At 59.6% G+C, this 12,421-nt stretch overlaps 1 protein-coding gene across 13 annotated transcripts; it reads left to right on the forward strand.

The window, feature by feature from the left end:
- The first annotated feature begins 111 nt into the window (after positions 1-111).
- On the forward strand, positions 112-11,574 carry USP19 (ubiquitin specific peptidase 19). Of its 13 annotated transcripts, none has more exons than XM_033131715.1 (27): positions 112-270; positions 1,753-2,027; positions 2,273-2,311; positions 2,482-2,610; positions 2,697-2,830; positions 2,909-3,211; positions 3,328-3,550; positions 3,675-3,828; positions 3,926-3,997; positions 4,113-4,228; positions 4,337-4,551; positions 4,635-4,830; positions 4,914-5,047; positions 5,156-5,314; positions 5,398-5,508; positions 5,975-6,085; positions 6,172-6,273; positions 7,021-7,161; positions 7,261-7,379; positions 7,609-7,746; positions 7,846-8,159; positions 8,259-8,369; positions 8,458-8,674; positions 8,757-8,909; positions 9,008-9,168; positions 9,250-9,428; positions 10,441-10,950. In XM_033131715.1, exons 2-27 carry the CDS (start codon positions 1,889-1,891, stop codon positions 10,666-10,668), a joined length of 4,098 nt encoding a protein of 1,365 aa, XP_032987606.1. In that variant the 5' UTR covers positions 112-270; positions 1,753-1,888; the 3' UTR covers positions 10,669-10,950. The 13 variants fall into 13 exon arrangements, with proteins under 13 accessions (XP_032987606.1, XP_032987614.1, XP_032987603.1 ...); XM_033131723.1 differs by lacking the exon at positions 10,441-10,950 and adding an exon at positions 11,096-11,574 and having other exon boundaries at positions 113-270; XM_033131712.1 differs by having other exon boundaries at positions 113-270; positions 4,331-4,551.
- The last annotated feature ends 847 nt before the right edge of the window (positions 11,575-12,421 follow it).

A 12,421-nucleotide genomic window follows, 5' to 3' on the forward strand; every position in this document is an offset into this window, starting at 1 on the left:
CGAGGCTGCCCCCAACTGGGCCGGGGCGAGGCCGTGGCACCGGAGTCCCGCCTCCTCCGTTCGGGCCCGCTCCCGCCGGAAGTGCGTCACCAACTCAGCGCTAGGCCACCCGCGGCCGTAACTAGAAATCGAAAGAAAACAAGCAACAGAGGCGGCGGTGCCGGGAACGGGGGAGGGGCGCGCCGGAACCGGAACCGACCTGACGCCGGAACCGGAACCGAGAGCGGGTTGCCAGGGCCCGAAGAGGGCTGGCGGCGGCGGCCTCGCTCGGTGAGTGGGACGGGCCGCTAATCGCCTGTCTGGCGGAGCGGGGAGGCCGCGACGCGGGCCCAGGGCGGCCTGTTCAAGGTCACGGGCCGTGCGAGCCTCTGCCCCTCGAGTCCCGCGGCGTGCCGGGCGCACCGATGAAGGCGGGGCAGTTACGCTACGCCCGTGACCGGCCTCCTGCCTCGGAAAGGGCTGGCGGCGAGCGCGGGCGGCTTCCTGGAGGAGGCGGTGGCAGGCCCAGGGTTCGGAGGTTGGAACTGGGTTGCAGCCCGGCTGGGGCGCTGATCTGCGGTCCCGTAACCCCGAGCGGCCTATTAGACCGGCATGGTTCTCTAAGGCAGTCCATTTACCCGCTCGAAGTTCCGGGAGGATGGGGGAGGGACGCGACCTTCAGCTGGGGCCCGGGTGCAGAGAGGCGGAGGGCGCCCGCTCCTTGGCTCTGGACCTGTCGTCATTAAAGATCCAGCCTACTGGTCACACATCTGACCCATAGAAGGGTATCTGCCCCCATATACGCCCTGTGAACAGAGACTAGTCACTGTCTCTCCTGCTACTTGAGGCAGCCAGGGGTCCTGGACCCGTAGTTCATCTCCACTCTTATCTCCGTTTTGAGAACTTTATTTTGGATGGAGAAACAGCCCAGAATCCACTGGTGGGTTTGTGGGAAACTGGGTAGAAGGTCTCTGGCTCAGAGCTGATGAGAGAGTGGACCCGAGAAGGACGGGGATAATGTCTGTTTCAATCTCAAAACTGCATGCCTGCCCTGCCTTGGCTCTGGGGCAGGACTTCTGCTGAAAGGGTAACGTGACATCTTTTCACCCCAGCTTTTGCAGTCCCCTCTTTTCTTGGGATATCAGCTGGACAGAGGAATCTCTTTTGAGATGTAGGAGGGGAAAAAAAAAAACAACACCTCAGGAGCAGGTTTAGAGGAGGGTGGAAATTGGCAGGCAGCAGGTGGGGGCATCCTTAGCCCAGGACCTTGCCTGGGCAGTGGTAGCACCTGGGCTGGGCCTGTTTTCAGCCACAGAGCCTGGTCTTCCTGCTGCACAATCGTCTTTTCCTTTCCTGCCTTCCTCTTCCACCTCCTACTTCTCAGGTGGTGACTAAGCAGCCAGTGAGAGTGAAGGAAAAGTGAGCACCCTGCTCAGAGTGCCAGCCCTGTGGGCTGGAGCTGTGGCTCCTCTCCAGATTGGTGGAGGAGTCTGGTCCTAGGCCATGGCTGCCTTGACCTGGCGTCTCCTCAGTGAGGCTTCCATCTTTGCCGGGCTGTGTAGCAGGCATCTGTGAGGCTCGGCCAGACGTGGTTGCTGCTACTTGCATTATTTATTCCCCCTTCAGCATAGTCTGAGTGTGTCCAAGGCTACATCAGGTGGTGGAGAGAGATTGCTCTGTAGGGTTAGGAGTATCCCAGGTTGCTGAGCCCTGGCTGTAGCCAAGGAACAAATTGTTGGGCCTTGGTAGTGATCTCTGGTCCCTTCTTGTTAGGCTGTCGGTTCCTTGCTGGAGAATTTAGCCACAAAGAGTTGCCAAAATAGCTGGGCCAGGAAGAAAGCGCCGTAGCCCTGACCCAGACGCCGTCGCTGACCCCGGGGCACTCTGGCTGTCGACCAAGCGGCTCAAGATGTCTGGTGGGACCAGTGCCACTGGCCCAAGGAGAGGGCCCCCAGGACTGGAGGAGGCCACCAGTAAGAAGAAGCAGAAGGATCGAGCAAATCAGGAGAGCAAGGATGGAGACCCTAGGAGAGGTGGTAATGAGATTGGTAGAGTGGTCTTCTCCTCCTCCCTTCCTGTTGAGCATACAGATTGGGGGTTGGGAAATGACTTTTTTGCTGTTCCTTCTGCCCTGGTCTGATGCTGAGAGAAGGACCCATGGCAGGCTGCATAGAGCCTCAGCTTTGATGTCTGGATACTTGGCTGAAATCCTAAAGATGGTGTCTGGAGGGGTGATGGGGTCTTGAAAGCTGTCTGCCCATCATCGTTTCTCTATTCTTTCCTTTGTTGTTAGGGTCAGTGTCCACTCCTCAAGAGGAGCAGACCAAAGAGGGTGAGTAATGAATAGGCCTTTTGGGTGCTAGAGTGCTGGGGAGAACAGAGGTCCCTGCGGGTATAGCCCTCATCTGGAGCAGTCCCAGTAGGGCTGGGTCTCTGGTACCTGCCTGTCCCTGTCAGGAGTTCCTGGAGACCCTCACAGTCTTATTGGCACTCCCCCTACAGAATTGTTGCTCGATTGGAAGCAGAGTGCAGATGAGGTGATTGTCAAGCTGCGTGTGGGAGCTGGTCCCCTGCGGCTGGAGGAGGTGGATACTACGTTCACGGACACAGACTGTGTGCTGCGGCTTCCAGGTGCGTGCATCCCACCTGAGCCCGGCAGTGTATTTGAATTCTCTGATATCCCCCACCCCAGCTCACTGCCGCCACCTTGTCTCCAGATGGTCGGCAGTGGGGTGGTGTTTTCTATGCTGAGATAGAAAGTTCTTGCGCCAAAGTACAGGCTCGCAAAGGTGGCCTCCTGCAGCTGGCATTGCCCAAGAAGGTGCCTCTGCTCACATGGCCTTCTCTCCTGGTAAGTTCCAGAGTGGGGTAGGGTAGGGTAGGGATACCCAGTGTACTTGACAGGGCCTGACTGCTGTATCTTTGGCAGAAAAAACCTCTGGGGACCCAGGAGTTGGTGTCAGGGCTACAGTGCCAGGAGAATGGGCAGGAGCCGTCTCCCATTGCCCTGGAGCCAGGCTCTGAGCCCCGCAGGGCTAAGCAAGAGGCTCGGAACCAGAAGCGGGCCCAGGGACGTGGTGAGGTAGGCGCAGGGGCTGGCCCCGGGGCCCAGGCAGGGCCCAGCGCCAAGAGGGCTGTGCATCTCCGCAGAGGGCCAGAGGGGGAAGGGTCCAGAGATGGCCCTGGACCCCGGGGCGATGCCCCCCCCTTCCTGGCTGAGTCAGCTACCCAGGTGAGACGGGGGGTGCCTTTGTGGGAATAGGGAGATGGGGGAAGGGTGTGGGCTGCAGTAGTGGAACCACTTGCCAGGCCCATGGCTGATCTTGCCCACAATCTCGCCATGAATAGGCTGAGGCTGAGGAACAGCTCCAGGTACCACCGCTGAACCCCCAGACCTGCCTCCTGGGCTCGGAGGAGAGTCTAGCACTTTTGGCAGGAGAGAAGGCAGTGTCCCCCAGGAATGACCCAATCTCCCCCGCCATGACTCGGAGCCAAGATCCTGAGAAAGGTGATCGTTCCAAAGAGGAGATGGCAGTAGCAGCAGATGCTGCACCCTTGGTGGATGGTAAAGGTGGGGCTGGGGGTGGGCGGGCAGAGCCCTAGGTTGGGTTGCTAGGTTGGTGGGCGGGTAGGGAGTAGAATAGTAATAGGTGGGAACTTGTCCTGGGTGGCGCTGAACTGTGGTCTCGACATAGAGCCCGACATGGTGAACCTGGCATTTGTCAAGAATGACTCGTATGAGAAAGGGCCGGACTCCGTGGTGGTGCATGTATACGTGAAGGAAATCTGCAGGGACACCTCTCGCGTGCTCTTCCGTGAGCAGGACTTCATGCTTATCTTCCAGACCAGGTCGGTGGGTGGCAGGAGACAGGGAGACAGTGTGCTTTAGGCAGGACAGTGCGTCTCATGCTCTTCTTCCTGCCCTGCCCCCTCTCTGCCTCTGTAGGGATGGAAACTTCCTGAGGCTGCACCCGGGCTGCGGGCCTCACACCATCTTCCGTTGGCAGGTGAAGCTCAGGTGGGTGGTGCCCGGCCCCACCGTTGTGCCTTTCCCACCCTGGGCTCCATCTCCCTGGCTCGTCTAGTCAGACCCCCACTCTGCCTCAGTTCCTGAGTTGAGCCTTTTTCCACAGGAACCTGATTGAGCCAGAGCAGTGCACCTTCTGCTTCACGGCCTCTCGCATTGACATCTGCCTCCGAAAGCGGCAGAGTCAGCGCTGGGGGGGCCTGGAGGCCCCAGCTGCACGAGGTCTGCACACGAGCTCCCTTCATTGCCCAACCTGCATGACTGGGACCCCCACCCCCTGCCACGTGCTGCTAACCACCAGCCCCCTCATTCCCCCTTTTTAAGGTGCAGTGGGTGGTGCAAAGGTGGTCGTCCCGACAGGTCCAACCCCTCTGGATTCAACCCCACCGGGAGGTGCCCCACACCCCCTGACAGGCCAGGAGGAAGCCCGGGCTGTGGAGAAGGAGAAACCCAAGGCTCGATCTGAGGACACAGGGCTGGATGGTGTGGCAGCCCGCACCCCCATGGAGCACGTAGCCCCAAAGCCAGAACCACACCTGGCCTCGGTGAGATGCCTGGGCGGTGGCGGCCAAGGATGGAGGCTGGAGAGCCTCGCGGCTGCTCTCTCATGCCTCGCTTGCTCCCACAGCCCAAGCCTACATGTATGGTGCCCCCAATGCCCCACAGCCCTGTGAGTGGAGATAGCGTGGAGGAAGAGGAGGAAGAAGAGAAGAAGGTGTGTCTGCCGGGCTTCACTGGCCTTGTCAATCTCGGTAACACCTGCTTCATGAACAGCGTCATTCAGTCTCTGTCCAACACTCGGGAGCTCCGGGACTTCTTCCATGGTGAGAGCAGGGCCTGGAGCGGGGGCCACGGGCACAGGGGGTGTCTTCCCCTGCTTACACTTCTGCTTGGCTCCTGTCCCCAGACCGCTCCTTTGAGGCCGAGATCAACTACAACAACCCACTGGGGACAGGTGGGCGTCTGGCCATTGGCTTTGCCGTGCTGCTGCGGGCGCTGTGGAAAGGCACCCACCATGCCTTCCAGCCTTCTAAGCTGAAGGTGCTCTGTGGTCACTCCTATTGTTGGCTGGGAGAGCAGGGAGGGCCAGCCAGCTGGGTACATGGGAGGTGCTGGGGTTCCCTGCTCACCCCTTATCCCTATATCCAGGCCATTGTGGCGAGCAAGGCCAGCCAGTTCACAGGCTATGCACAGCACGATGCCCAGGAATTCATGGCTTTCCTGTTGGATGGGCTGCACGAGGACCTGAACCGCATACAGAACAAGCCGTACACGGAGACAGTGGACTCAGATGGGCGGCCCGATGAGGTCAGGGTTGGGGGCAGAAGTGGGCATGTCTCATGCACATCCCAGGCCCCAGTCTCCTGGGTCCTCACCATTCTGCCCCTCAGGTGGTGGCGGAGGAAGCATGGCAGCGGCACAAGATGAGGAATGACTCTTTCATCGTGGACCTGTTTCAGGGCCAGTACAAGTCGAAGCTGGTGTGCCCTGTGTGTGCCAAGGTGTGCTGTATTCCCCTCGAAAGAGACTCCGTAGCTTGGCCTTGCTAGCCTGGTCCACTAGAGGTCAGAGGCCTGTGCACCTTTAGGTGCTTGGACAAGGTTTGGTCGAGGAAGCTGACGGGAAGCTTCAGGCCCCTGGGTGGGCTGCAGGGGTTGGCAGGGTTGGCTGCTTGACTGAGGTAAAAGTGATATTTGGGCTCGAAGACAGCTGTAAGGTGGGGCACGGGTGTGGGTAAGGTTGAAAAGGCGCAGGGGGAACAAGTGAGGGGCACAGTGATAAGATGACTTGGCTGGGCAGGGCCTCGAGTGCCAGAAAGAAGGAGTAGTGTCTCCTGGTGGCCCTCCTGGTCTATCCAGTGTCCTGAGAGTTTGCTGGTTGGCTGTGAGGCCCTGAGAGCCATCCGAGGGCCTGCGGCCTGCCCCTTGCCCCCTGGGTGGCCACCCAGTGCCACCTGTGTGTCCGCAGGTCTCCATCACGTTTGATCCATTCCTGTACCTGCCAGTGCCCTTGCCACAGAAGCAAAAGGTTCTCCCTGTCTTCTATTTTGCCCGGGAGCCCCACAGCAAGCCCATCAAGGTAAGGAGTGAGCTCCTCCTTCTGGACTGTCCAAGAGACCTTGGCCCACGTCTCCCGTGGACTCCTGACTACTCTTGTCACCACAGTTCCTGGTGAGCATCAGCAAGGAGAACTCCAGTGCAAGTGAAGTGTTGGACTCCCTCTCTCAGAGTGTCCACGTGAAGCCTGAGAACCTGCGTCTGGCCGAGGTGTGTCTGTCCTTCCCCAGGTTCTTAAGTGTGTGGACACGCGTATACTCAGAGCACACAGACCCTTATGAACAGTCACTGGCACGTGTACATGCACATGTGAATGTGTGTGTGACTGCATAAAAACAGGTCACGTGCTACTGGTTGAGGCATGGTCAACACCAGGCATGTGGGCTGTGCAACAGATACGCTCTCAGTTCCCAGCCATCGTCAGGGTTTACTCCCCCTTTTGGTGGTGGCCCCCAACTGCTTTTCCTTCTTTAAAGAAGGACCTTGAGCTGCAGAACTATTCTCCCGCAGCTATGGTTCTCCCTCCATCTGCTGTTCCTTTGTGTCGTCCCAGATCGTGCGGTGTTCCCCAAAGGTCCCTAGCTTCCAGCCCGGCAGTGTCCTTTTCCTCATGGATACGGGTAGGGAAGAGCCTCCTCCATGGCCCTTCCATGACAACCTGTTGCAGTCTCAGCAGGTCCCCACTAGTTGACAGCAGGGTAGAGGCCCTCAGTGTGGAGAGCTGGTGTGGTTGATACCTGCCCCAGTCCTGCTCTTTCAGGCTCTGATGCACCAGGCTCCTTATTCCATTGGGCACTAAGGCTGGTGCTACCAAAGGCATATGCTTCTTGTGGGCCACCATCCCCACCCCTGCTCCCTTAGACCCAGGTTCAGGGCCAGGCCTTGTCCCTGTGTTCTGGGGCAGCGCTGGGGGAAAGTCTAGTTCTCACGTTGGATCTGTGTGTTCTCTGTCCCTAGGTGATTAAGAATCGCTTCCACCGTGTGTTCCTGCCCTCCCAGTCATTGGACACTGTGTCCCCATCCGACACGCTCCTCTGCTTCGAGCTGTTATCCCCAGAGTTGGCCAAGGAGCGGGTGGTGGTGCTAGAGGTACAACAGGTGAGTGGAGGCCACCGTGGTGGCGCAGGGCCCTGATGGGGTGGGGGAGGGCTCATTCCCGCCTGGCATGGGCTTGCTGAGCCCGACCATCCACCCTAGCGCCCCCAGGTGCCCAGCATCCCGATCTCCAAGTGTGCAGCCTGCCAGCGGAAGCAGCAGTCCGAGGACGAGAAGCTGAAACGCTGCACCCGGTGCTATCGAGTGGGCTACTGTAACCAGTGAGGACCCCCGCAGTCTACCCCCTCCCCTCCCCACCTGCCACCTGCCACCCTGCCTCCCCTTTACGTAAAACCACATATGTTCTAAGCTCTCTACTCACCAGCCCACTGTACCAGGCCCTGGGGGAGTCAGGGCTGGCATCCCCATTTCCCAGGCCAGAGGCTAGCCCCCAGTATAGTCATAGGAGTTGGGGCCAAGGCCCTGTTCTTCTCTCCCCCGTCCCTCCAGGCTCTGCCAGAAAACCCACTGGCCTGACCACAAGGGCCTCTGCCGCCCTGAGAACATTGGCTACCCCTTCCTGGTCAGTGTACCTGCCTCACGCCTCACTTATGCCCGTCTTGCTCAGTTGCTAGAGGGCTATGCCCGGTAAGTGCCCTGTGGTTGAATTCTGGTGGGGGAGGTAGAGGGCAGATGTGCCGGATGGGCTCGTCAGGATTCTTAACTTGCCTTGCTGCCTGTTGTCAGGTATTCTGTGAGTGTATTCCAGCCGCCCTTCCAGCCTGGCCGCATGGCCTTGGAGGCCCAGGGCCCTGGCTGCACCACGTTGCTTTCCACTAACTCCCTGGAGGCTGGGGACAGTGAGAGGGACTCCATTCAGCCACCTGAGCTCCAACTGGTGACCCCCCTGGCTGAGGGGGACACAGGGATTGCCCGGGCATGGGCAGCCCCCGATCGGGGCCCTGTGCCCAGCACCAGTGGGGTTTCTTCCGAGATGCTGGCCAGTGGGTCCATTGATGTTGGCTCCATGCCTGCTGGTGAGAGGGTGTCCCGGCCCGAAGGTAAGAGGCAATGAAAGGCTCTGCCCCTGGGGCAGGGGAAGCAGGGGAAGCTCGTTTGGACTCTGCTACACAGGGGTGCTCTCCTGTGTTCTCTCATAGCTGCTGTGCCCGGGTACCAACATCCAAGTGAAACCATGAATTCCCACACATCCCAGTTCCTTATCTATAAAATCGACTCATCCAACCGAGAGCAGCGGCTAGAGGACAAAGGTGTCTTGAGGCGCGGGTGGGGGCCGTGGGTAGGATGGGCTGCCTGGCCTGCACAGTTAGGTGACTCCCCCTCTGCGCCCGTGTCCAGGAGATACCCCACTGGAGCTGGGCGACGACTGCAGCCTGGCTCTCGTCTGGCGGAACAACGAGCGCCTGCCAGAGTTCGTGTTGGTGGCCTCCAAGGAGCTGGAATGCGCGGAGGATGCTGGCTCCGCCGGGGAGGCTGCCCGTGCCGGCCACTTCACTCTGGACCAGTGCCTGAACCTCTTCACGCGGCCGGAGGTGCTGGCACCCGAGGAGGCTTGGTGAGGATGGCGCAGCAGGCAGGTGGGGGGCTACATGGGGGGGGAGACCTGCTGGTCTTGACCCGCCTCTGTCCCCATTCAGGTACTGCCCACAGTGCAAACAGCACCGCGAGGCCTCCAAGCAGCTGCTGCTGTGGCGCCTGCCCAACGTGCTCATCGTGCAGCTGAAGCGCTTCTCCTTCCGCAGCTTCATCTGGCGCGACAAGATCAACGACTTGGTGGAGTTCCCCGTTCGGTGAGCGAGGGGCCCCGGGGACCGAGGCGGGCCGGGGCCGGGGCCGGGCAGGCTCCGGGGCGCCCGTGAACTGTCTCACTTCTCCCGCCACGTCACAGCAACCTGGACCTGAGCAAGTTCTGCATCGGGCAGAAAGAGGAGCAGCTGCCCAGCTACGACCTGTACGCCGTCATCAACCACTACGGAGGCATGATCGGCGGGCACTACACTGCCTGTGCGCGCCTGCCCAGTGACCGCAGCAGCCAGCGCAGCGACGTGGGTGAGGGCACATGCAGCCGGCTGGACAGGTGGTCGGGGTGGTGGTGCAGGTCGTGTTCACACTCTTCCCACCTTGCTATAGGCTGGCGCTTGTTTGATGACAGCACGGTGACAACAGTAGACGAGAGCCAGGTTGTGACGCGTTATGCCTATGTACTCTTCTACCGCCGGCGGAACTCTCCCGTGGAGAGGCCCCCCCGGGCGGGTCACTCTGAGCACCACCCAGACCTAGGCCCTGCAGCTGAGGCTGCTGCCAGCCAGGTGAGGCGATGGGCGAGGCTTCGCAGGTTAGTGGGTGTCACTCGCTGATGGGAGGGGGCGGGGCACAGCCTCCTCTCCTCCAGCTGTAGGCCTCTGCAGCCTTGGAATTCGTGAGTCGCAGGTAGGGTTCTCTTACATCGAAGCCTTAGCCAGAGGGATCCCCATGCTGTGGGGACACTTACGCGCATGCATCCCGACATGCTGCCATTGGCGTGCACGTAGGCACCCACATGGCACAGGCCAAGTAGCTTCTCTGAACCTCACTGGGTGCGGTGCCATGAACAGACTGTACCTGACACTCCGCCTGCTCCCAGCTTTCCTCCACACGCTGCCCATGTGCCAGCCCACAAACTCTCACTTGTGGTCATCCCTGTGTTCTGATGAGCACTCAGGACAGGGCCTGTCCAGGCTGGCCATGGCCTAGGGTGGCCGGCACCCTCTCTGAGGTGAGCATGTGTCCCTGCTGAGCCACGGGGATCTTGTCTCTTACTGACATGGGGTGCCAAAGGCCCGGTCGGTGGGCATAGCCACCTCTCTTTTCTGTACGAGTTTCCACCTTGCTGTCCTCTCCTCCCTTGAACCCTCTACACTCAGACTTAGAGAGATCCCTGCAGAAGACAGTGGTCAGGCTGTGGATGTGGGGGGGGGGGCAGGCGATGTCTCGGTTGGCAGCTCCACCCTCCCTGAGCCAGTCCCCTCTGTGGTAGGCCTGGGCTGAAAACCTGACCAGCTACCTGCCCCGCCCACGGGAAGCTGCATGTCAATTGGGAATGTTCTGGAAGCCAAAATGCTGTTCAGATTCGCCTACCCTCGTGCTCTCGGTTTAGACAACCCTGTGAATGGCCCACTTAGTTCCTGCCTTCCCACCTCCCTGCTGCTTGACCTGGGATGTAGGTGTTTAGTGCTAGTTACTTTGGGTAGGACTGTCATGGCCAGGGGTCTCAGGGACACTGGGCCCACCCCCACCCCCACCCCCACTCTGGCTGCTGATGGCCGTTTCCGCACACTGTAGGCTTCCCGGATTTGGCAGGAGCTGGAGGCCGAGGAGGAGCCGGTACCCGAGGGGCCTGCGCCCCTGGGTCCCTGGGGGCCTCAAGACTGGGTGGGCCCCCCGCCACGTGGCCCTACCACACCAGATGAGGGCTGTCTCCGGTACTTTGTTCTGGGCACCGTAGCAGCATTGGTGGCCCTTGTGCTCAACGTGTTCTACCCTCTGGTATCCCAGAGTCGCTGGAGATGAGCTCGCTTGCAGGCAGCTGCTGTGAGCTGGCCCACCTGCCTGCCCACCAGGCGTGCCTGCCTCTGTGCTGGGGACCAACCCTGGGCTTGGGCCTCAGTGTGTGCATCTGGAGGGCGAAGGTGGGGACTGTGGCTCCTGCAGGGGCAGAGCATCCCAGGGTGGGTATCCGTCTAGCTGTCTGTCCATTCGTCCTGCTGCTCTGACCCTTGGTCTGGGGCTTAGCCCTGCCCAAGCAGCTTCCTGTATTTAAAGTGTTAATAAAGCAAGACTGTTCAGGCCTGATCTTGTCTCTCTGTCTCAATGCCGCTGCTGTCTGCGCCTGCCTTTGGGGCCCTCCCTTGGGTGCCGGGGCTCCGAGCCAGCACCCCTGGGATGCCAGGCAGCATACTGGGCAGCCCCCAACCCCTGTCCTCATATTCTGTTGCAGGGACTAGGCCCTGGCCAGGCCCCCGAGGTGGCCCCCACGCGGACAGCCCCTGAACGCTTCGCCCCCCCTGTGGACCGCCCAGCCCCCACCTACAGCAACATGGAGGAGGTCGATTAGCAGGTCCCCGGCTGGTGGGGGGACTGGGTTTGGGGACCCCACACAGAGGGCCAGCTCTTTGCCGCTTCTCCTTCTCTAACCCAGAGGATACTGGCTTCATCAATGGCGAGTTCGGGGGTGTGATTTGAGGGTGGGAACCTCACAGTTTGGGACCTCTTGTCAGCTTGAACCCCCATCCAGTGGGCCTTGGCTTCTCCAGCCACCCTCAGTGCTGCGTGATTTGATTCAGTTGTACCTTCAATTCTTTCTGACTTGCATTATAAACGTTATAATTTTATTCTAAAAATTGTAATTTTTTTTTTCATTTTGGAAGTGATTGCTGCTGTTAAATATATTTTAAAAATAAATGAGAAATAAGCAGACTTAGTGACTGTGATACACCAGGTGCTGAGGCCCCTCCCTCCCCATCATCTGATCGTGTGTGTAAAAGACCCAGCAAGTGCTCTGGTCCGTGGAGAGATGGTGGCTCCCCACCTCAGGCCCTGTGGGTCATGAAATCCTGTGCCATCAGTTCTCGAGGGCCTGCCTGCTGCCTTTGGACCCCACTGGTCCTGGGTCTCACGTGGAGGCAGCTATGGTTGGCATCACTGTTAGTATCTCACACCCAAGGGATGGAGCCCACGAGGCTCCAGAAGCTGACAGACAGCAGGTCAGGGGGGACTTGGAGAATCTTCTTCCTCCTTTCCCATTCTCAGGTCTTTCTTTGCTAGTTTGAGTACCATCTGGATCCCTCAAGGGAGAACACAGGAGGAAAAAATTGGGAAAGGAGACCCCGCTCTCCAAAAGGAGGACAGGCAGAAAGGATCAGAGCTAATCTTGGCTGATTTCCTGTGGAAGAGAGGGTACTGGGTCCTTCCAGGCCATTTCTTCGCTTGAGTCTCTGAGACCTTGGCTCCTGGCAACTGCCCCAAGCTGCTCACCCACAGTGGGTTTGCAAGCTTGTCTCAGCCTCAGGGCCTTTGTGACTTTGTACACTCGTACAGCAAGGACAAATCTTGTGAGAAATCAACCTCCTTGCCTCTTCGGATAATGCTACCCACTCCTCTCCATTTCTTGGGGGTAGGGTGGGTGTCTCCAGCTGGAGGAAGATGGGGAGCGAAGGTACTCATGAGGCAGGTATTCAGACACACCAGAAAGAGTATAAGGCAAGCAGAGGTGGGACGGGGTCCTGGCAGCCCTCTCGGTCCATCCCCACTCCCAAGCCTGTGG

The sequence above is a fragment of the Rhinolophus ferrumequinum genome, chromosome 17, assembly GCF_004115265.2.
Source record: "Rhinolophus ferrumequinum isolate MPI-CBG mRhiFer1 chromosome 17, mRhiFer1_v1.p, whole genome shotgun sequence".
Taxonomy (NCBI): Eukaryota; Metazoa; Chordata; class Mammalia; order Chiroptera; family Rhinolophidae; genus Rhinolophus; species Rhinolophus ferrumequinum.

Coding starts and splice junctions, on each gene's coding strand:
- USP19 (XM_033131712.1), top strand. CDS start 1,889: ATGTCTGGTGGGACCAGTGCCACTGGCCCAAGGAGAGGGCCCCCAGGA. Junction 3,998..4,112: donor CGTTGGCAGGTGAAGCTCAG/GTGGGTGGTGCC, acceptor CTTTTTCCACAG/GAACCTGATTGAGCCAGAGC. Junction 7,747..7,845: donor TTGCTAGAGGGCTATGCCCG/GTAAGTGCCCTG, acceptor GCCTGTTGTCAG/GTATTCTGTGAGTGTATTCC.